Source organism: Cervus canadensis, chromosome 5, assembly GCF_019320065.1.
Source record: "Cervus canadensis isolate Bull #8, Minnesota chromosome 5, ASM1932006v1, whole genome shotgun sequence".
NCBI lineage: Eukaryota > Metazoa > Chordata > Mammalia > Artiodactyla > Cervidae > Cervus > Cervus canadensis.
The window spans coordinates 1,624,492-1,647,367 of NC_057390.1; the positions used below are offsets into that span (position 1 = coordinate 1,624,492).

General features: G+C 48.1%; 1 protein-coding gene across 1 annotated transcript in view; it reads right to left on the reverse strand.

The window, feature by feature from the left end:
- Window positions 1–21,002, reverse strand: part of LOC122441338 (two pore calcium channel protein 2-like) — a 50,763-nt gene extending 29,761 nt beyond the window's left edge. The window contains exons 1-7 of the mRNA XM_043467745.1: window positions 20,721–21,002; window positions 12,829–12,917; window positions 11,718–11,832; window positions 8,703–8,831; window positions 2,339–2,455; window positions 1,667–1,785; window positions 1,374–1,475 (exon numbers count right to left, since the gene is read on the reverse strand). Of these exons, the coding sequence (XP_043323680.1) occupies window positions 1,374–1,475; window positions 1,667–1,785; window positions 2,339–2,455; window positions 8,703–8,831; window positions 11,718–11,832; window positions 12,829–12,917; window positions 20,721–20,795 (746 nt within the window). The 5' untranslated portion in view covers window positions 20,796–21,002. The remainder of the gene's footprint in view (window positions 1–1,373; window positions 1,476–1,666; window positions 1,786–2,338; window positions 2,456–8,702; window positions 8,832–11,717; window positions 11,833–12,828; window positions 12,918–20,720) is intronic.
- Between the last annotated feature and the right edge of the window lie 1,874 nt (window positions 21,003–22,876).

Below are 22,876 nucleotides of genomic sequence, written 5' to 3' on the forward strand. Positions count from 1 at the left end.
AAACCTGTGGAGGACAACAACAGAGGCCGTGAGCCGCAACTACTGAAGCCCTGTGAGCCTAGAGCCAGTGCTCCGCAGCAAGAGAAATCACTACCACGAGAAGCCCATGTCCCACAGTGAAGAGCAGATCCCACTCGCCACAACTAGAGAAAGCCCCAGTGCAGCAACAAAGACCCAGAATAACCAAAAAAAAATAAAAAATAACTTTAAAAAGTAGTGGTGCCAGGACAGAAGGCATAAATCAGGATGCATGCTTATACCACCTTCCACGGAAACTGGGTTTTGTTCAGCAGGGGACACTGAGGGAGCCAGCCAAGGGAAAGAGCCAAGAAAACACAGGAGGGCCAGGAACTTCACCGTGCTCATTTTTGGCTAGAGGCAGGCCTCAGAGTGAGCAAGAACCCAGGACAAGTTGACACGATGGTCCTACACACAACTCAACAGGAAACCCGCCCTTCCCCCAAGCGCGTTATGGGAGGAGACGGGTGGACATCTGCAGTTTACAGCTCCAGCCACACTCTAGAACCCAGGAGTCATCTACTCAGGGAGCACTGTTGAATAATCTGACCTCCACAAACAAGACAAAGCCATGATAAACGGGATATTAGGGAAAAGAAAAAAAAAAATCCTGATGTTTTTCTCCTAAATAATGTCCACATGTGTGGAGAACTGGCACTGCGGGACAGGGGGAGGGGACAACTCCTAATCTTTACATTTCTTTCCTGTTTCATTTAGCCAGAAAACCACATCAATGCTTAGGAGAAAAGCTGTGCTTCATTTACAAAAATGGCTTAAGTGTTTCAACTCCAGACTCAAAGAACATTCCAGAACAGAATTGAGTTCAAATACTTAAGTTGTGTTTCCAGAGATGTCTCCTGTTGCTTTTGGTTTTTTTAAAAAGGTCATCTAAATTTAGTTTTAATCTTTTTTTTTTTTTTTCTTTTTGGCCAAGTTCTTCGGCATTCAGGATCTTAGTTCCCCAACCAGGGATCAAACCAGTGCCCCCTGCAATGGAAGCTCAGAGTCTTAACCACTGGACTGCAGGGGAAGTCCCTCATACAATTTTTGAAGAGTGCAAAGTGTTAGCACTAGCCTACCCTCTCTATTTAAATCTAAATTTACATAGGGACTTCCCCTGCAGTCCAGTGGTTAAGACTCGGAGCTTCTATTCCTGAGGGTAAGGAAGCCCTGGTGGGAGAACTAAGACCCCGCATGTCTCATGGTGTGGCCCCCCAAAAAAAAACTGTATAAAAATTTTACAACAAATATGAGTAAACAGAAAATCACCATTTATTCCTCTTACAGTTGCTTTTAAGAAAGTGCATTCTGTTATATAGCAGGCATCAGTGGCTGTGAATCGGTGACTCACGTACATGACGTCAGGGCTGTTTGCAGTGGTGACCAGCACGTAGAGCTCAAACGCTATGTCCAGGACGTTGGTGAAGTACGGCGACCCTTCCACCGTTCTGAGACCCCTAAAGAGGACCCAACGACACAGAGTGTAAAAAACCCACAGACGGAAATGCAGCTGTGGTTTCCGGCCCTTGTCCGCTTGCTGGAGCCCTGCTGGAGTGTCTGAACGGGGAAGACAGCCGCTGGTGACCAGTTCTGCCACCAGCAGGCTGAACACACACATGGGCAGAAACCTCCAGAGCAGCGTGCTCACCTGTCCCCGAAAAGCTTCAAGGCCATGAGGGAGAAAATCATCATACTGAAGAGGAACAAGAGGAAGACGTAGAGGACGTCAGGTAGAGTGTTCCGGATGCTTCGGAAAGCCCTTCGGATCTGTGAAAACAAAATTTCGTTTCATTCACACACAATCAGCTGATTTTCTGCTAAAACAAAAACCCCACTCCCTTAGCAGACGCAGACTGGGATATGCTGTTGCTTTAGTTGCTCAGTCGTGTCTGACTCTTTGCAACCCCATGGACAGTAGCCCGCCAGGCTCCTCTGTTCAAGGGAGTTCCCAGGCAAGAATACTGGAGTGGGTTGCCATTTCCTTTTCCAGGGGACCTTCCCGAACCAGGGATCTAACCCACGTCTCCTGTATTGGCAGGGGGATTCTTTACCACTGAGCCACCGGAGAAGCCAAACGGGTATGCAGAGAATGGAGAAACAAGGTCCTATTGTACAGCTAGCGAACTATACTCAGCATCCCAGGATGACTGTACTCACATCCTACCCGTGATGGAAAAGGATACTTAAGAGAATGTACATGTAAGTGTGTAACTGAGTCACTTCATTGCACAGCAACAATTAACACAGCACTGTGATCCAACCACACTTCAGTAAAAGAATAAAATAACACCCTCTTGTGCATCCTAAATCATATCCTTACCTGACGACTTTCAGGGAAGTTAATGAGGAAGACTGGCCTCAAGGCCCTTGACCATCGAACTCCGCGGATGTTAACAGCTTCCAGGGACGCATAGATGACCAGGTCAATCAAGGTCAGCTGTGACAGACATGGGGCAGAGATGTCAGTACTGCTAGAGGACTGAGGAAGTGGCCATACAGATGCATGTTCACTGACCCAAGAGGAAGGTCACAATACATCCTGGGAAAAAACCACATTTCATAAACAACACAATCCAGTTTCATAACAGAACATTAACAGCAGCTGTCATCTGAGAGTTTACTGTGCGCCATAGCCTCTAAGAAGCTTTCCATAGACTATTCCACGCCCCCTGCAGAGGGTACCACTCCTGGATGGAAATGCTTGATGTACAGAGAGGGAGATCGTGAGGCCCCAGTCACACAGCCGACAAGAGGGGCAGACCTGGGACTGGACCCCAGCAGGTTTGGTAACAGAGCCTCGGCAGTTACCAGCACTGCCACCTGTGTCCCCACCACGCGGTGCTTTTCTTCAGCCCCACACATGAGGCAGGTTTTCTAGCCTAGCTCCCTGCTGGCACCAGTGGTAAAGAATCTGCCTGCCAATGCAGGAGATGCAAGAGACGCAGGTTCGCTCCCCGGGTTGAGAAGATCCCCTGGAGTAAGAAATGGCAACCCGCACCAGTAACTTTGCCTGGAGAATCCCATGGACAGAGGAGCCTGGCGGGCTACAGTCCATGGGGTCGCAAAGAACTGGACGAAATAGCATGCACACACACAATAGGATAAAAATATCCAGATTACAGAAAATTCTTATCAGTCCTTATTAAGGTCAGTCTGTGATCCTGAGGATGGACAAAGGAAGAAGGACCCAGCAAAGTTTAGAAAAATATAAGTTAAAAAGAATAATCTACCATCATCAGAAATGTTAGGTCAGTCCCTTTGGAGGCAAGGCACCGAGAACTGAGAAAGCTCAATCACAGTGGGAGAGAAAATACACAGGCTCAGAAAGACGCTGGTGCTGGCTGCTGCCTGGGGCGCCACCTGGAGGGAATCAGAGGCAGCAGGGATGGACGGACAGCTCGCCAAGGGTCACGGTATCTGGGGAGGCTTCCTGGAGGAAGCACTCCCTGATGGAATCTTTTGTCGCTGTTGTTAATTAGTTTTTGAGTTTTTGGCTGCACAGGGTCTTCCTTGCTGTGCTCAGGCTTTCTCTAGTTGCAGTGAGCAAGGGCTACTCTCTAATGGTGGTGCAAGGGCTTCTCATTGCAGCGGCTTCTCTAGTTGCAGAGCACAGGCTCCAGGGCGTGCAGGCTTCAGTAGTTGCAGCACATGGGTTTAGTTGCCCCACGCCATGTGGAATCTCCCCAGACCAGTGATCGAGTCCCTGTGTCCCCTGCATTGGCAGGCAGATTCTTAACCACTGGACCACCAGGGAAGTCCCCTTTGATGTAATCTTAAAGCAAATAAAAGCTTTAAAAGCACACAGCTCAGAAGTCAAGAGCCGTGGCAGGCAGACACAGCAAAGGGATGCTCAGGAAGCAGGAATTCCTGGCAGTGGGGGCAGAGGGGAGCAGGAAGTGACAAGACCTCAGACTGAGGGCTGGTGACTTGAGGATCAGGCTAAAAAGGTAAGTCTTATTCCCAGAGCCTGGGGAGCCCAGAAAGTCTTTCAAATAAGGATGAAGGAGGTGAAGGAGTGAGATCTTTTGGTTATAAATGCAGGACAGACCGGGACGGGGCACCCTGTACCCTCATCCAGTCCACTCCACACACCCCTGAGGAGGACCTCTGCCATGCAAGGCATTGTTCCAGCCCTAGAGAGAGAAAGCACTCAGAGCCCTCTGGAGGAAACCTGGACAAGACCAGGGGCTGAGGGTGTGCGGGGCGGGGCTCTGAGGAGGCGGCGTGGGAGGGACGGCCATGCAGGTCTAGGAGGGGCGGGCTTCCGGCGGGAGGGACACAGAGCCTCCAACATGGACTTTGGCTTTTCTCTGGTGGGATTCGGGATGCTCTAAAGAAGGGAGCACAGCGACCAGGTAAGACTTAGGCTTGAAAAGTGCTCATGTGCCCATCATAGTCAAGGCTCCGCGCTGGAAGCCTTAGGAGATGAGGATGGACTTCCGACCCTGTCCCAGGAGGGGGTCATGCAGCAAACAGGGCCATGAAAGAAGTACATGCTCTTCCAATTGTTTTCTTTTTTTTTTTTTTTTTTAAGTTTTCCCATGTATCTCATCCTCCACCTTCCTGGGTCAGGCAATACTGTGTTAGGGACCAAACTGAAGACGTCATCATAAGTCCCATCTCAGATCGAGGGTTTTTGTGCAGTAAGACACTCATATATGAACATGTTATGTTCCAAGAGCATGTTTGTAAGTCCAACAAAGTTAGCCTAGGTACCCAATTATACACAGTACTTTACTATATAGTACTTTACTTTATAGTATTTTACTGTAATGGGGCTTCCCTGGTGGCTTAGAGGTAAAGAGTCTGCCTGCAATGCAGGAGATGCAGGTTCGGTCACTGGGTTGGCAAGACCCCCTGGAGAAGAAAATGGCAACCCACTCCAGTATTCTTGCCTGGAGAATTCCACGGACAGAGGAGCCTGGCGGGCTACAGTCCATGGCGTCGAAAAAGAGTCAGACACGACTTAGTGACTAAACAACAACAGCTTTACTGTTGTAAAGGTTTATAATACTTTTCACATAAAATACATTTTATATAAAACAAACACAAAAAATAAAAAAAAAAACATTTTTAATCTTAGAGTACAGTACCTTGACAAGTACAGTGGTACCAGTTACATCTCTGCTGCCTCTACGATCGCTCATGGACGTCCTGGAATTGAACTAGAGACACTGTACAGACGTGCTCTATGCAGTCCTGTACATTAAAGTGCACAAAAGCACAGTGACCTGTAGAAGACGCCGCACACGACAATGCACACCAGACACGGGAACTAACTCACACGATCGGACGTGTGAACACAGGCTCACATCTGTGAAAGCTTGCAAGTTGCAGGTTCGTAAGTAGGGGACTTACTGTATTCATTTTTTAATAATAGGAAGTGAAGATATTTCTAAAAAAAATGAGACCAGAGAGATAACCCTGTGTATTTTGGGATTTCAGCAAATGTATGAAGGAAGTCAAAACAAATTGAGAAAGGGTGAGAAAAGATAGTGGACACTCTAGGCTGAGGCAGTCTGGCTGCTGTGCTGAGATGCTAATTATAAAGTGCCCCCAGCTAATCACGGCCCGCGACCACTCTCATCACAGCAGAACTTCAGAATACATCACGCTGCCTCACTTGGCATAACCTCTAAGCTAGTGTCCTTCCAGATCATTCTATGAAGTGCTATCACTCCTTCTTCTTTTCTTTTAACAAAGATGGGTTCCAACTATACTGTGACCTGCTCTTTTGACCGATTAAACAAGAAGCGATCTCCTTGATCACAGACACGTAAGTGCATACAAGGCCATTTTAACGGATGTGGATGTACCATGTTTTATTCATCTTCTATTGTCAGGAAAAGAAGAGAAGTGAAAGGCAAAGGAGAAAAGGAAAGATATACCCATCTGAATGCAGAGTTCCAAAGAATAGCAAGGAGAGATAAGAAAGCCTTCCTCAGTGATCAATGCAAAGAAATAAAGGAAAACAATAGAATGAGAAAGACTAGAGATCTCTTCAAGAAAATTAGAGATACCAAGAGAACATTTCATGCAAAGATGGGCACAATAAAGGACAGAAACTGTATGAATGGACCTAACAGAAGCAGAAGATATTAAGAAGAGGCAGCAAGAATACACAGAACTATACAGAAAAGATCTTCAGGACCCAGATAACCATGACGATGTGATCACTCATCTAGAGCCAGACTGAACTGTGAAGTCAAGTGGGCCTTAAAAAGCATCACTATGAACAAAGTTAGTGGAGGTGATGGAATTCCAGCTGAGCTATTTCAAATCCTAAAAGATGATGCTGTAAAAGTGCTGCACTCAATTTACCAGCAAATTTGGAAAACTCAGCAGTGGCCACAGGACTGGAAAAGGTCAGTTTTCATTCCAATCCAAAGAAAGGCAATGCCAAAGAATGCTCAAACTACTGCACAATTGCACTCATCTCACATGCGAGCAAAGTAATGCTGAAAATTCTCCAAGCCAGGTTCCAACAGAACATGAACCGGGAATTTCCAGATGTTCAAGCTGGATTTAGAAAAGGCAGAGGAACCAGAGATCAAATTGCCAATATTTGTTGGATCATTGAAAAAGCAAGAGAGTTCAAGAAAAACACCTACTTCTGCTTTATACCAGACCACCTTACCTGCCTTCTGAAAAATCTGTATGCAGGTCAAGAAGCAACAGTTAAAACCAATGGACTGGTTCCAAATTGGGAAAGGAGTACATCAAGGCTGTATATTGTCACCCTGCTTGTTTAACTTATATGCAGAGTACATCATGTGAAATGCCAGGCTAGCACAAGTTGGAACCAAGACTGCAGGGAGAAATATCAATAACCTCAGATATGCAGATAACACCACCCCTAAGGCAGAAAGGGAAGAGCCTTGATGAAAGTGAAAGAGGAGAGTGAAAAAGTTGGCTTAAAACTCAACATTCAAAAAACTAAGATCATGGCATCCAGTCCCATCACTTCATGGCAAATAGATGGGGAGACAATGGAAACAGTGACAGACTTTATTTTTTTGGGTTCCAAAATCACTGCAGATGGTGAGTGCAGCCATGAAATTAAAAGACACTTGCTCCTGGGAAGAAAAGCTATGACAAACCCAGACAGCATATTAAAAAGCAGAAACATTACTTTACCAACAAAGGTCCATCAAGTCAGAGCTATGGTCTTTCCAGTAGTCATGTATGGATGTGAGAGTTGGACCATAAAGAAAGATGAGTGCCAAAGAATTGATGCTTTTGAACTGTGGTCCTGGAGAAGATTCTTGAGTCCCCTGGACTGCAAGGAGATCCAACCACTCAATCTTAAAGGAAATCAACTCTGAATATTCATTGGAAGGACTGATGCTGAAGCTGAAGCTCCAATACTTTGGCCACCTGATGCAAAGAACTGACCCCTTAGAAAAGACCCTGCTGCTGGGAAAGACTGAAGGCAGCAGGAGAAGGGGACAACAGAGGATGAGATGGCTGGATGGCATCACTGACTCGATGGACATGAGTTTGAGCAAGCTCAGGGAGCTGGTGATGGACAGGGAGGCCTGGCGTGCTGCAGTCCAGGGGGTCAAAAAGAATCGGACACAACTGAGTGAATTGAACTGAACCGATTGTCAGGAAATCCAGTTGTTTCCAATTTTTCAACACTAAGAACAGCTCAGCCATGACCAATCTTGTAGATAAATCTTTGAACACATCCTTCTAAAATCACCCTAAAGATCAAGTCCCAGGAATGGAAATATGAGAGCAAGCACTTGCATAGAAAAGGCTTTTCAAAAGGAATTGCCAACCAACCTTCCAGAAAAAACAACTGATTCCTCCCCCAAGTAAAGGATGACGAGATTGAAGGGATGAAAGGATTGAAATGTTTTCAATCTTGCCAACATTGTTTTACAGGCAAACGCATGGTCTTTTATTGTTGCTTTCATGTATAGTTCTTTTATGGGGGAGTATAAAGAGTGGCTTTATTTCTTTTCCAGGAAAAGGAGGAACACAGTAGGCTAGCACCTCAAGAACCATGCCCACCCATATATAGTTCTTAATTAGTCAAGTTAAACATTTTTGTCATATCTGCTAGTATTTACTTCCTCTTTTAGGAGATGCCATCACCAATTTTCAGCACATATTTTTCATAGAAAAGTTGAGCATTTTTATTTAAAAAAATCAAAACATCTATTTGGTATTTATGCTACACTGAACTATGGAAAAGCTAAGAAATAGTCAAATAATATATTAATCTTTCAATCTTAATGACTGAGCAGCATTCATACAGATATACTGTATATATAGGTATATATAACACAGGTACTATGTTCCTGAACTTAAGTATGAATATACAGCATGGAACAAAACAATCATGTTTATATGTGTAAATGCAATTCAGGGAAAAAAGAATGGAAGGATATATGCAGGAGCTGGAACTAGCACTCTGTTCTGAGGCTGCCCTGCACCACATTTTTAAAAAATGTAGTCTCCGTTTCTTTTTCCTTTAATTTGGAAGTGCCCCTGAAACATTAAAATATTCACATTGTCACATTTTGCCCAACTTGCGCTTCCCTTGTGGTTTTCTGGCAGCTGTGCTTGCTCTACCAACATCTGTGGTGTTTCTTGAACCCACTGAAACCTACCGAGTTTTTTTATACTTTCTGCCTTTGACCACAGCCTCTCACAGGCACTATAAGAGCACTCACCACTATGGTTACCATGACGCAGATGTTTTTTGTATCCTTCCAGAAGACCTTCTGAGGAGTGACTTTTGCAAAGTGAACAAGTCTCCCAAAGAAGGCAGTCAGACAGAGCACTTCTGCTATTGAGGTAACCTGTGGCAAAAAAAACAGAGCTGTGGCTGAGTTCTCTCCTACCCCCTGACATCACCCTGCGAGAATCAGCAGTGTCCCTCAATTCTACTTGGGCTTCCCTGGTGGCTCAGATGGTGAAGAATCTGCCTGCAATGCAGAAGACGCAGGTTCCATCCCTGGGTCGGGAAGTCCCCCTGGAGGAGGCAACGGCTACCCTCCCCAGTACTCTTGCCTGAAGAATTCCATGGGCAAGGAATCTGGAGGGTACAGTTCATGCGGTCACAAAGAGTTGGACACAACTAGCAACTAACACTTAGCTTAACATTACTGAAAGTTACAGCAAAATTCTTAGCTGGTTGGAATGTTTTCTTTCTCTTAAAACGAAACCTGCCTCTCAACCACAAATCCCATGACCCAGCTGACAGGGTTTCCTGGAAGGGGCAGGGGGCTTGTAAATTAGCAGGCAGAGGACCCCCAGAAGGCATTTCCCCAGGAAAGCGGGGCTCAGGGATTGGGAGAAATGGGCATCTGCTATGCTCTCAAATTTCCTGTGTTCACACTCAGAATAGACATCTAGAAGTTCAGTGTCTCTAATAATAACGCTCCAGAGATGTGGTTTGAAATGCCAGGTCATTCCTTAGATCACTGCCCTCCCGCCCTGCTGCTTGAATTTGGCTGAATGCTACCAGACCCACCTTGATGTCCTGACCATCTCCTCCTTGAGCTACGGGGCATCAATTCCAAACTCCCACAGGCAGCTAGCTTTGCAGTCTGTGAGTGCAACTCATATTAATACTTTGCCTGCGCTTGCCAGGAGACAGTAAATCCTCCCTAATAAGAGTATTTTTCTCCATTAGTGGGGAGAGAAGAGCTCAGTGATGGTGGAGGGAATGAACTTCTCAAGGGAAGGAGGAAGGGGTTGGCTCTGGACCCTGAAAGCAGCAGGTGGCACAATTTCTCCACCCCCGACCCCAGCCCTCAGGAGCCCTGGGCTCGGATATGGGCTGCAGCCCCTTCAAACTTTCTAGCTCTCAGCCTGTTCATCCTTGAGAGGCTATAGAGACTTACTGTCAAGACCAGGTTTACAAAAGGGCCTGGGGCATTCCAGGACACCCTGGCTCAAGATGAGATTTTCTTGGTAATGCTGTTGTTGTTCAGTCGCTAAGTCGTGACCCCACAGACTGCAGCTCGCCAGGCTTCCCTGTCCTTCACCATCTCCCAGAGTTTGCTCTAACTCCTGTCCACTGAATCAGTGAGGACATCCAGCCATCTCATCCTCTGTTGTCCCCTCCTCCCCACTCATCCCCCATAATTTGACTTTAGAGACGTGAAGTAGAAACATTGGCTAAACAGACAGCCAAGCCCAAGCTGTGTGTGACCGATGAGAAGGGTGAGGACACAGCAGAGAGGCAAGGGGCTGAGAAGAGACCCACGGAAGCGCTCCTCGTCCAGGGCTGGGCGGCAGGGTGGTGGGACTGGCTCTGGTCGGGTCTGTGAACGCACAGCTCTGCTTCTTCAGGTTTGCTGTTTGTTTTGACAGACACTGGGCTAAAAGTTTTCTGCCTGGAGACGTCATTAATTGTGACATCCTCATCAAATGGATACCACCAGCCTTGGGAGCATCCACGGAAGATTGCCAACTTTGATGGCCCCCAACAAGCACAACTCTGCTTTTTTACCTCGCTGTGCGGGGTCCTCCCTGTTGACCCAGGGCTTGGGCATGTGATGGGCTCTGGGCACCTGGGCGTTGGCAAGTATGGTGTGAGCGGAGGGTGATGGTGCTTGCATGTTAGGATGCAGCTCCTTCTTAGACCCCCACCCACAGGGAGAAGCCTGAGCCACGAGGAGTGGCCGAGAGAGAGCAGAGAAGAGAGCAGGGGCACTCCGGTCCGTAGATCCAGCCACGTGAGCCCCCAGCTGCCCAGATCCACTACCCCAGCCAAGAGAAAAATCTGCCCAGTTGAGCCAGTCACCCGCAGACTCATGGGAGGCAGGAAAACCTTGTTCTTTAAGGCAAGGGTCAAGTGAACTTTATCTGTCAAAGGACCAGACAGTAAATATTTTAGGCTTTGCAAGTCATACAATCTCTGTCACACCTACACAGAGGTGAGAGCAGTGTTGAGTTGGGAATTAATGTGAGCAGGTCATCAATTTATTACTTGGAACCCATCCGCAGTAGCTGGGTAGTCTGATGCTTTACTTCAAAGCACCCATAAATAATGACTTATGACTATGAAAAAAGCTGGATATGTGGCAAGTACAAGACATATATTACACTATATGCTCACAGTGTCTACTCAACATTAAATAAACCTGCCTTCAAACATCACTTGTCCGTAGCATATTACACTATATGCTCACATTTGCTGCTGCTAAGTCACGTCAGTCGTGTCCGACTCTGTGCGACCCCATAGACGGCAGCCCACCAGGCTCCCCCTTCCCTGGGATTCTCCAGGCAAGAACACTGGAGTGGGTTGCCATTTCCTTCTCCAATGAAGGAAAGTGAAAGTGAATGTGAAGTCGTTCAGTCACGTCCGACACTTCGCAATCCCATGGACTGCAGCCTACCAGGCTCCTCCATCCATGGGATTTTCCAGGCAAGAGTACTGGAGTGGGCTGCCATTGCCTTCTCCTCACATTGTCTACTCAACGTTAAATAAACACTCCTTCAAACATCACTTGTCTGGCCAGTGTGTCCTTGTATGCATAGAAGACCCAAAATGGCCACTTATTTTCCAGTGTCTACTGAGGAAAAGCATCAGCTCGGGGAGTAGGCAGAATTCTTCCAACCCCTCCCCCGGAAAGAAAAATGAAACCAATTTCATAAGTATTGAAAATCTGAGGGGGAAAATGTAACTGAATTCATCTATGGCAAAGTCTGATTAGCCATCCGTGCTGAGAGCTTACCAAGAAAGGGAGCGGGAACACGGCTGGTTCCTCAAAGAGGGCAAGCGAAAGGTCGACCCAGATGAAGAAGTAGGTTGCTGCCCGCATCGTCCAGTGGTTATAGAAATGGTAAAGTCTAGAGCGGAGAAGAACAGAGGGAGTTACAAATGAGGAGCGGGAGTTAAACAGCTACCCCAAGCCCCATTAGAAGAGGAATGGGAGGTAAACGACAAAGTCCAGGCTCTGACCACCCTTCCTTTCAATCCTAGGGAGTGAGGGGTAGCGTCTGACTGAGTGCACCCTATAAAGTGTTCACAGGGAAAAAAATCTCCGGGATATTACCAGCTCTCAAAGCGCATTCTCTTAACAGTCTCAAGCTAGGATGAATACCCTCCTGGTCAGGTGCTGGTGACCTTGAGATGTACTTTTGGAAGGCTGACACAGAGCAAACCCTCAGTCAGAGTGACCTGTTATTAATATTACATGGTGCAGAAGCCTAATTGATTTATAATGTGTATCAGCCCATCTCGGCATGGTGGACCCAGAGAGATCTTGGGGTCACACGGTTCTCGTTAGGAGGTATCCCGAAACCTGCCAGACAGCATCCAGGCATGAGGCATCTGCTGCTGCCTTTGGAGGTACTGACACCTCAGTGCTGATGCTAAGAATTTTTTTTTTCTTATTCTGAGCTGAATCTTTGGTTTTAGTTCAACCTTTAGGGGGTTAGGGAGAAAAAGCTGAATTGTCATGAAAAGAACAAACATATGAGTCCCATCAAAAGGCAATAGAAAGTAAAAGAACAAGTCTTCTTTTCACTTGGGAAGCTCTAAGAGGATAACTAGGAGAAAAAGATGACATGTTTCCAACTTGGAGGTCTTCTCTCCTGTCCTGGGTGTTACTTACTCAGTTATCTGACCTTAGTATATTTGCTGAATGCTTCCCTACCTGTGAGGCACCATGCTCTTAAATCTTGAAAAACAACACCACTGGATTTTGCCCAATTCTATATGCCATACCCTAAATACTTTTCAAAATATTAGTTGATACAGTGACTTTAGTTTGGGTTCAACTTCAAGAATATGAAGTGCTAACGGACAGGCGACTCTAGGTGACAGTTTAACACTTGAATTACCTGATGGCCTGAGGGGATGTCTCAAACGGAACGTTTCTGTTGTACTGGGCGTCAGAAACATAGGCAGCTGCCAGGAGAAGATCCTGGTCCTCATTGGGAGAAAGAAAGGGGAGAACAACAGTCAGAGCCAGAAAGGACACTTTGCTTTCTTGTTTGTGAGTACTGAGTATCCAAAGAAAGCCCTCTTCTCCTCTCCCCCACCCTCCACGCTGCCCCACTCTCGCAGGAAGGAACCAGCACTAACGCTGCCACACACCCACCGCCAGGCGTTTTCTGGGCAACGAGAATCCTGCTTAACTTTCTGGAATCCAAGTGTAGGCTCTCAGAGGAGGAAATGAAAACCACTTGGATAATACAGCAGATTCTTTACTGTCTGAGCCACCAAAGAAGCCCCATATATTTAATAAATGTACTTAAATGGTATAATTCTACATTCATAAGGGCTTCCCAGGTGGCCCTAGTAATAAAGAACCTGCCTGCCAATGCAGGAGACCTAAGAGATGCAGGTTCAAACCCTGGGTCAGGAAGATCCCCTGGAGGAGAGCACAGCAACCCACTCCAGTATTCTTGCTGAAGAATCCCACGGACGGAGGAGTCTGCGGGCTGCAGAATACGGGTCACAAAGAGTTGGACACGACTGAGCGTCTGAGCACATTCATACACCAAGACTCAAACTATAGACTTTAAATAAGTATGGTTTGGTGCATATTAATTATAGTTCAATGAAGTTGTTAAAAATTGCCCTCCAAAAAAAATTTGGATTAAAATTTGATGTGGAACAATAATCTTACAGGTGAATTAACTGCTATAAGAATATATAATCTGCTGATTCACATGCATTCTCAGGGGTCTCAGGGGTCTTAAAGACAGGTCATTAAAGCCTAAGAAACATCATATAAATGTGTTAAACAATTATTACATATTCATATTTTCTTTTATACAGTTAAAAAATATTTTAGTAGAAAACCTAATATCAATTATTGTTCTGTGGAATATCTTGAACTTTCAGGAACACTAGAGTTCCCCAGGACATGCTTAGACAGCTATAATATTTTAGTTATAAAATACTTGGCATCAGCAAAAGTTGATTTTTTTCAATGAACACACATTAATTTTAAGAAAATTCCATTAAGCTCCTAAAAGATCACACTGTGACAGCAAAGAATTCTGATACCGAAGATTTTTTTAAAGAAAATATTTAAAGCAAAATCTCTTAAAGGCACTACTATTTCCAATTTTTGAAGATGATGAGGGAGGGACTTCCTTGATGGACCAGTGGCTAAGACCCTGTGCTCCCAATGCAGGAGACCGGGGTTGATCCCTGGTCAGGGAACTAGATTCTACATGCAGCAACTAAGAGTTTGCATGCCACAACTAAAGAAAGATCCTGCGTGCCACAACTCAGACCCATTGCAAATTATTTAATTAATTAATTTTTTAAAAAATGATGAGGGGACTCCCTGGTGGTCCAGTGCTAAGACTCTACACGTTCACTGCTCAGGTTAGTTCTCTAGTGATCACTGGCCAGGGAACTAAGATCCCATATGCCACACAACTCGGCCACACACACACATAAAAAAAAAGTCTTTCCAGTCCCAGGGAAACCATTTGTCCACAAATATGAACAGTTTGACAACTGCAAATTTGAGGGCAATCATCCACACAGCCTCCAGGTGGAAAATGGAAAAAAAAAAACATTGTTGCTGTCAGTCACTCAGTTGTGTCCGACTCTTTGTGACCCCATGGACTGCAGCATGCCAGGCTTCCCTGCCCTTCACCATTTCCTGGAGATTGCGCAAACTCATGTCCATTGAGTCGGTGATGCCATCCAACCATCTCATCCTCTGACGTCCCCTTCTGCCCTCAATCCTTCCCAGCATCAGGGTCTTTTCTAATGAGTCTGCTCTTCATATCAGGTAGCTAAAGTAATTTCTCAGGCAGCTGGCCCCTGGGGCTACCTCCCTCAGACCCCACCCAGACTCCCTGTATTGAATATGTAAGCATCATGGCACCCCATCCAAATGCCCCCTTGCCAGCCAAACTCATGCCTATCATTTTTAAATACGCTTACACTTTCATAACAGCTAACTTAGATTAATGTTTCAAAGCTTTCCCATTCTTAACGGCTATTCCATTTCTGACACCTATCTCTTCCTAGGATCCCATCTGCTCTGTCCTCTGGTTCTTCTTGTTTTCCTTCCCTCCATCCCATGTGTGTAAGACTTCTAAGTCTCCTGCCCATTTGTGCTTGGGAAGAAGTCCTCTCAACAGGCAGAGTTATGGTACATGAGCATTCTCACTTGTATTAAGCCCATTTGTATCTTCCTTGTAAAATGAATGACTTTTCATCCAACCCAAGAATGTGGCTTATGTTAGATATGCCACTCCAAAACTGCATATACTTTTCAAGTTTACATGGGAATCACTACCCAGGTGGCATTCATAGTAAAGAACCCGCCTGCCAATGCAGGAGACATAAGAGATGTGGGTTCAACCCCTGGGTCGGGAAGATCTCCTAGAGGAGGGCATGGCAACCCCCTTCAGTATTCTCGCCTGGAGAATCCCAGGGATAGAGGAGCCTGTGGGCTAGAGTCCATAGGTTTGCAAAGAGTTGGAAACAATTGAGCCAACTTAGCACGCATGCACGCCCATGTCTACTGTGAAAATGGCGAAGACTGGATATCAGGCATTCCTCCAGACACAGCTGAAAAGTGGCTTCATATCTCAAAACGGCAGCCCCAGTCTAGGGGAGATACTGCTGACTGCCGGGACAATAGATCTCACCTCCCAGGCACAATACAATCACCTTCAGAGCTTTTCTTGTAAAAATCTTGCAGCCCATACCAATTACATCGTTCTCTGGGAGGTGGGACCCAGCACTGAACTTTTAAAGCTGCCAGGGGATTCCAACGTGCAGTCAAGGTCAAAACATCACTGGTCTAAATATGGCCATTCTACTACTCTTTCTCAAAGGTTTTGTGTTTTCATGGCACTTGGACAATAACTGACTTCTCCTGATTTTTTTTTTTCTTCCCTTTGCTTAGAGCCATGACATTTCCTTTCCACTCCCCAAGACTTAAAAACATATGTAAGAGTCTTGCGTTTTCTCCTCCTACCCTCCCCACTTTGTAAGCCTTCATTCTGAGGAAGGTGAATAATTTAAATCCCTCAGGGCAAGAGGGAGGAGGGTGTCCAGGAGGGAGGGGGAGATGGAGTCCAGTTCTGGTAGAATGAACAACTGGAAGCTCCAAATACCTTTAAGTTCAGAAACCCTGATAAAACTGAAGCTGCTGATAAAAGTGCTTTGAAAAATGCCACGGGATTTCCCTGGCAATCTAGTGGCTAAGACTTCACCTTCCAATGCAGGGGTTGCAGGTTTGATTCCTTCTTGGGGAGCTCGGATCCCACATGCCTCACAGCCAAAGAAAACAAAACATAAAAACAGAAACAATATTGTAACAAGTTTAATGTTGTTGTTTAGTTGCTAAATCTAAGGCAGGGGTCTCACTCTTTTGTGACCCCAAGGACGGTAGCCCACCAGACTTCTCTGTCCATGGGATTTCCCAGGCAAGAATAATGAAGCAGGTTGCCATTTCCTTCTCCAGAGGATATTCCTGACAAGAGATAGTACCCAAGTCTCCGGCAATGGCAGGTGGGTGGTTTACCACTGAGCCACCAGGGAAGCCCCAACAAGTTCAATAAAGACTTTTAAAATGGTCCACATAAAAAAAAAATTCAAAGAGAGAAAAAAGCCAATATGTCTTATTTAGATATAGAAGAACATTTATAAAACTTAAGGTAAAGAGAAGTTACCATAAATTTCAAGTAAAGTGCTTCCCCTTGTCAGATTTCCCGTGTCATCAGAAACACCATGCCCTCTCTCCATCTCTCTCCCTGCCTCCCTTCTCTCCTCCCGTAGGGCACTCTGATGTCCAGAAGACAGCAGATCATTGCTTCCCCATGCACCTCACTTCCACCTTCAGTCAACAGCACTTCTCCTGGCGTGCCCGCAGAGCCAGACACCAACTCCCTGGCTTAGCCCTTAAGGCCTCTCCCTCTGTCTCGGCTCCCTCGCTTTCCCTCCAGGAACCCCTCCTCTGGCCCAAATTGATGGACTGACTGTCCCACTCCCAGCTCCACGCCCACGCCTGATCCCTTGCATGCCTAAAGCCAGGAATATCCTTTCCACCCCCCTCCATGGGGACCCGTCTCAAATTTCACTTTCTCCTTGAGGACTACCAATGCCAGCAGCTTCCATTTCCAAGTGGGAAGACAGCCAAGGGATGCTTTCGAAGTGTATGGTGAGCGTTCCATACAAAGAAATGGCTTCTGAGGGTAACCTGGGCACGGTAGCCTGGGCAGGAGGGTGAGAATATCAGTGAGCACTCGGTGTGGGTATAAACAAATCGTGTGCCTCCGTTCAGAAAGCAACAGCCTAAAGGCCAAGGGCAGCCTGAAGATATGTTTTGTTTGGCCTAGAGAGTTCTTTTTGGATGCTGGCTACTGATTCAAATTTTTTACAAAACTGGAGCCAACACAAAAATGTGAACTTCTGGTTTCTCTTCAAAAGATCATAACATCTGGCCATGTTGGGTTGTACTGCAGGAAGTTTTTGCAGCCCGCCCTGATGCTCGGTCACCTGAAGGAACGCTTAGTATGTTCCCCAATTTTGTGGGTTAGCCAGGCCGACCTTCCAGTCTGGGCCAACTTGGCTGGTCTCTATGGTCATCTGGGGCTAGATGGTCTGGAACCAGCTGCATTCACACAGCTCGGCCATGTGCACCACGCAGCAGGCTGGCCAGGGCCCTTTCCCCCAGGGTCACTGGGTCCCCAAGAGCATCTGGAGAACACACCCCAATGCCCAAGTAATTTTCATCCCTCTGCTTGCATCACATCTGCCAGTCTCCCACTGGCCAGAGCAAGTTTCATGGCCAGCGGTCTCTAGGGCTGGAGAAATGGACTCCACCTCCTGATGTAAGGGGTTGCAAAGGCCCATTGCAGAGGGGGAATAGATCCCAGATGGAGTGTGTGGCCATGTTTACAATTGATAGCCCATGTGGCACAACCAGCTGGAGGTGGGTAGCTGTGGTCTTCTTTGTCCAGAGGACATGCCCTCCGGGTCACAAGCCCCAGTCCCCTCCCCAACTGAATTGTTCCCATCCAGGTCACTACTTTTATGTTGCTCCCTGGCCCCTGTGGACATTTCAGCTTGTGACCACACCTGATTTAGGGTTTCCCAGGTGATGCAGTGGTAAAGAATCTGCCTGCCAGTTCAGGAGACCCAGGAAATGCACATTCAATGCCTGGGTCGGGAAGATCCCCTGGAGGAGGAAATGGCAACCCACTTGTCTTCTTGCCTGGAAAATCCCATGGACAGAGGAGCCTGGTGGACTACAGTCCATGGGGTCGCGCAGAATGAGACAGGACTGCAGACACATGCATGAGTTGATCTCTACCTGATTTAAGTAACACCCTCCCAAGCCCTCCTGGTCACTGCCCTTTCCTCCTGCAAGGAACCTCTCTGAAAATTGCTATAAGGGAACACCAGTGAACCAACAGCCCCCAGACAGGGTGATCTAAGAGTTGGATGAACAGGTTTAAGAAGAACATAAAAAAAGAAGCGCACGAAGTATCAAGAGGTGATCATACAGAGTCACAAGGAAACAGCCCAGGACATGGGCTCTCAGCCTTGGCTGCCCTTTCAATACTTAGTAGCTTTACAATTACTGTTGCTGGAACTTCTCTGGTGGTCCAGTGGTTAAGACTCCACACTTCCAGTACACAGGGTGTGGGTTTGATCCCTGGTTGGGAAGATCCTGCATTCTGCAAGGTGCAGCCAAAATCAGGAGAAAAAAATTACCATTGCCCAGGCCACAACCAGATCAATTAAATCAGAATCTCAAGGTAGAGTCTAAACCCAGATTTCTTTTTTTAATTAATTAATTAATTTTTAATTGGAGGGTGATTGCTCTACAATATCGTGTTGGTTTCTGTCATCTATTCCCATGAATCAGCCATAGGTATGCGTATGTCCCCTACCCCTTGAACCTCCCTCCCACCTCCCACCAGAGATACATGTATAAAAACTCCCCGGGTAATTCTGCCCAACAGTAAGGCTGAGAATCACTAGAATCGGATTATTTCTATTTCAAAACTGAAAGTTTTGGTCAAAGCACCAGAATGGCTTGCCATCTCAGCAGCAGCCAAAAGCAACACCAGGCAGAAAAGGGTTCTAAAAAACTGTTTGAAAGGAGAGGGCAGAAATGCATTTCAGGTGACTAGGCAGTTTCTTATAAAGTGATCCCAAACTAACTTTTAAAAAGGTTAACCAGGTCAAATTGGTACCAAGTGTCTGAGGTCTGAGCTGCAGTTTAGTGACTTAGTCAATACTGCTATCTCAGAAACTGGGGTTCTGCTGACAGTGACCTGTTGGTACCAGGCTCTTCATCCGCTCTGCCTGCTCTGGGCTGACCCCTGCAGGCATGCATTAAGCTTCTGTCTCACTCAGGACTCAGCCGGGTCTCTGGGCTGTTTTCAGCCCTCCTGGCATTTCTAGAGGCCTCCAGTTACATTCTTTAATTTTGACAAAGAAACACTGAACACAGAGTGAGACACCAGACAGACTGAAAAGATTCCCTTGCCGCAGAAGACTGGTGCTCACCATCAGCTTCATCGTTTTGCAGAATGAGGGGAGCAAGACCTGGGCTGAGTCAGAGCCAGGGACCAAGAGTCCTTTTCCTTCTCTTCCTCCTTGACCTGCTTTTCTCCGCTGAATCCTTTAAGGGACAGGGGACATGGTAGAATCTGCCTGTTGGAAGTGGCCAAGCCCCTCTGGGAGGCCAGTAGGCCAGGGAGCACTGGGGGAACAGGGCGTTTAACCCCACCCAGAAGCCTGCCCCCGGGACCACCCTGAGCAGGGTGCAGGGGCCATATAGCTGAACGGGGGAGGAAGGGGAAGACTCCTCCATACACTCAAGGAGACAAAGGACTGAAACACCCATCACCTCCCACACACTTGCAGGACTAAAGGAAACGCCTCCGTGTGCCAAGCACTGTGCCCTGGGCCTCACCGACACTGTCTTCTCGAGACGGGTGTGATTTATCACCGCCACCCTTACAAAGTGGGAAACCAGAGACTTGCAGCGTCTTGTCATTCACAGCTAGCATTTCCTGAATCAGAGCCGAGGCTCTTTGCACTGGCGCCCTGCCTGCCTCTCCACTGAGTTCTTGTCCAGGGAAAGGAAACAGCCCGAGAACTCTTTCAAGTTCCCAGTTTCCCCAAGCTTAGGCGGTCTGGGTGAAACCAGAGCTGAGCGGCTGCGCAGCGCGTCTGCCCGGCCCGCAGGGATCCGAAGAGCCTGGGCGGCAGCCGCACTCCCCGCCCCACATCTTCCAGCTTCCCAGGCATTTCCCTTGCGGCGGGACCCTCGCTTGGTTTCCTGCCGCCATGGAGCGCCGTGCGGCGGGCACGGGCCACCCAGACCCGGGGGCGCGCCACACGGGGAGAGGACCCCCCAGCACGCAGCCGGGGCGCCGATCCCAGCTTGGCCCCCGTCCGGGGAAGGCGGCTGCGGGCCGGCCTCCGGGTACAGGCTTGACAGCTCCAGTAACGACCCGAACGCGCGGGGCTGCTGCCAGAGGCATGGCGCCTCTGCGCTCCAGCGGCGGTGCGCCTCCTCCAGCACCCGAGCACCCGGAGGACCCAGAGGACCGAAGAAGCCCGGGGGCGGAGTGGCTCTGCAGCCGCATCTCCACCCCGGGGCCCTCGTTCCCAGCGGCCGGTACTGGCTGGGCTCGGGGTCGCTCTCCATCCAGGAGTCCCGCGGGCCGCAGACGCGGGGCTGGGGGCGCTGCCGTCCGCCCGCAGCCACCAGCCCTCGGGGCGCCCTTACCTCCAGGTCGGGCGGCTCCTCGGAGGACGACGGGCGCGAGCGATGCGTCCCCGCGGCTCGGCTGTCCCCGGGCATCGCGGCGGCGACGCGCGGGGCGGGAACGGGGCAAACCGGGGCCCCGGGCAGCGGACTCAGCCCTCGGGCTGCTGGAGGCCCGGGCTTGACGCGCTCCGCACGGCCCTTCGCGTGACTGCGGCGGGGCCCCGCGGGGGGAGGATTGGCGGCGGGCGCGGCGGGTCCCCGGCTCTGGCCCCTTCCCGCCCTGCCTCCGGAGTAGTGCTGAAGCCAGGGGCGGGGACGCGGTCTCGCCCGGGGCGGGGGCGGTGGGGGGCGGGACGCTAGGGGCTGAGCGGATCCAAGGGGCCGGCGGTGCAGGGGTTAGAGGCCGAGCTGGGGAAGCGTCCCAGCCGTGCGCCCTGGGCGCTTGATTGCGCCTAGCTTTCTGTATCAATAAAATACGAACAAGACCTTCCTCCCAGGGTTGTTGCGAGAATTAAAGGAGTTACTGTATTCAGTTGCTGCCACCGGCAGGTGCCCAGTAAATTATGTTTCCTTCCCATGGCGAGTGGAACCCCCTGGAGAGCTGGGTGTGGACCCAGAGAAGGGCCTCCTGGGGCAGATACCTCTGAGAAGGGGTGTGCGAACCCTCTTCCCTTCCCTGGTGCACCCCAGCCTCAGCCTGGCCAGGAACTTGGGGTTAACAGAGCCTCTGAATTTGGAAAGAAAGCAGATTAGATTTTCATGAGACTATTCCTGATTTTTTTAATGTTGGAATGAATTTTAAAATAATAATAATAAAAAATAATAATAATAATAAATGTTTACATGGGGTATTTTTTGCTTGTAGGGCAGGTGGTGCTGGGCTCCTGCACCAGTGAACTTCACTGCAAAGTGAAAGTGTTAGTTGCTCAGTCCTGTCTGACTCTCTGTGACCCCATGGACTGTAGCCTGCCAGGCTCCTCTGTCTATGGGGTTCTCCAGGCAAGAATACTGGAGTGGGTTGACATTACCTCCTCCAGGGGACTCTTCCTGGACCAGTGATCAAATCCCTGTCTTCTGCGTTGGCAGGTGGATTCTTTACCACTGAGCCACCAGGAAAGCCCATGAAATTCACTAACACCTCCCAAAGGAGGAAGAAGCCTGGCAGGGCAGGGACTGACCCCGGTCAGCTAGCAAGAGGCACGGTGTTCCTCTGGGCTCTTCAGGACTACTCTGTGCTTGGTACTGATGGATGCCAAGGTCCAGGTTGGGTACTGTGATGGGCAGAATTATCACCCACCCACCCCAAGATTCCAGATCCTAATCCCTAGGACTGTGAATCTGTTACTTTACTCCTCTAAAGCAGGAGTCCCCAACCTTCCAGATCTCATGCCTGATGATCTGAAATGGAGTTGATGTAATAAGAATAGAAATAAAGTCGCAGTAAATGTATCCCAAAACCACCCCCCCACCCCATCTGTGGAAAAGTTGTCTTCCATGAAATTGGTCCCTGGTGCCAAAAAGTTTGAGGACAACTGCTCTAAAAAGACTCCACAGCACTGTTACTAATCAGTTGATCTTAAGATACAGATTGTCCTGGATTATCTAAATTGACCCAGTGCAATCACTTGAGTCCTTAGAAGCAAAAGAGGAAAGTGGAAGGGGAGGTGAGAGAGGATGGTCCTGGAAGGACTCAGCGTGCCTGGTGGGAATGCTGCTATCTTGAAGATGAAGGAGAACTACAAGGAACCGAATCTGCCATCAACTTGAATGAGCCTGAATGGGAGTTCTCCCCAGAATCTCCAGGAAAGAATACAGCAACTTTATTTCAGTGGTTTGAGACTCAGAGCATAGAATCCAGTCATGCCTTCCTGGACTTTTGACCACAGCCTGTGCTAATAAATGGATGTTCATTTAAGCCCCTAAGTTTGTGGCACTTGGTTACAGGCAAGAGAAAATGAATATAGGACCCTAGACTGCTTTTCAATGCCAGAGTCAAGTTCTTGGGGTGAGGCTGGCCTACAAGGAGAAGGGCAGATGGACCCAGGTCCTTAGTAGGCATGCTGGGCCTGTTCTGGTTGTTCCCCCTCAATTCAAGTATTACACCCTCTGGGAGGCCCTTCCTCAACTTCTCCCAGCCAGTGGATCACTTCCTCTCTGTGGCCCCAGGCTCTTCA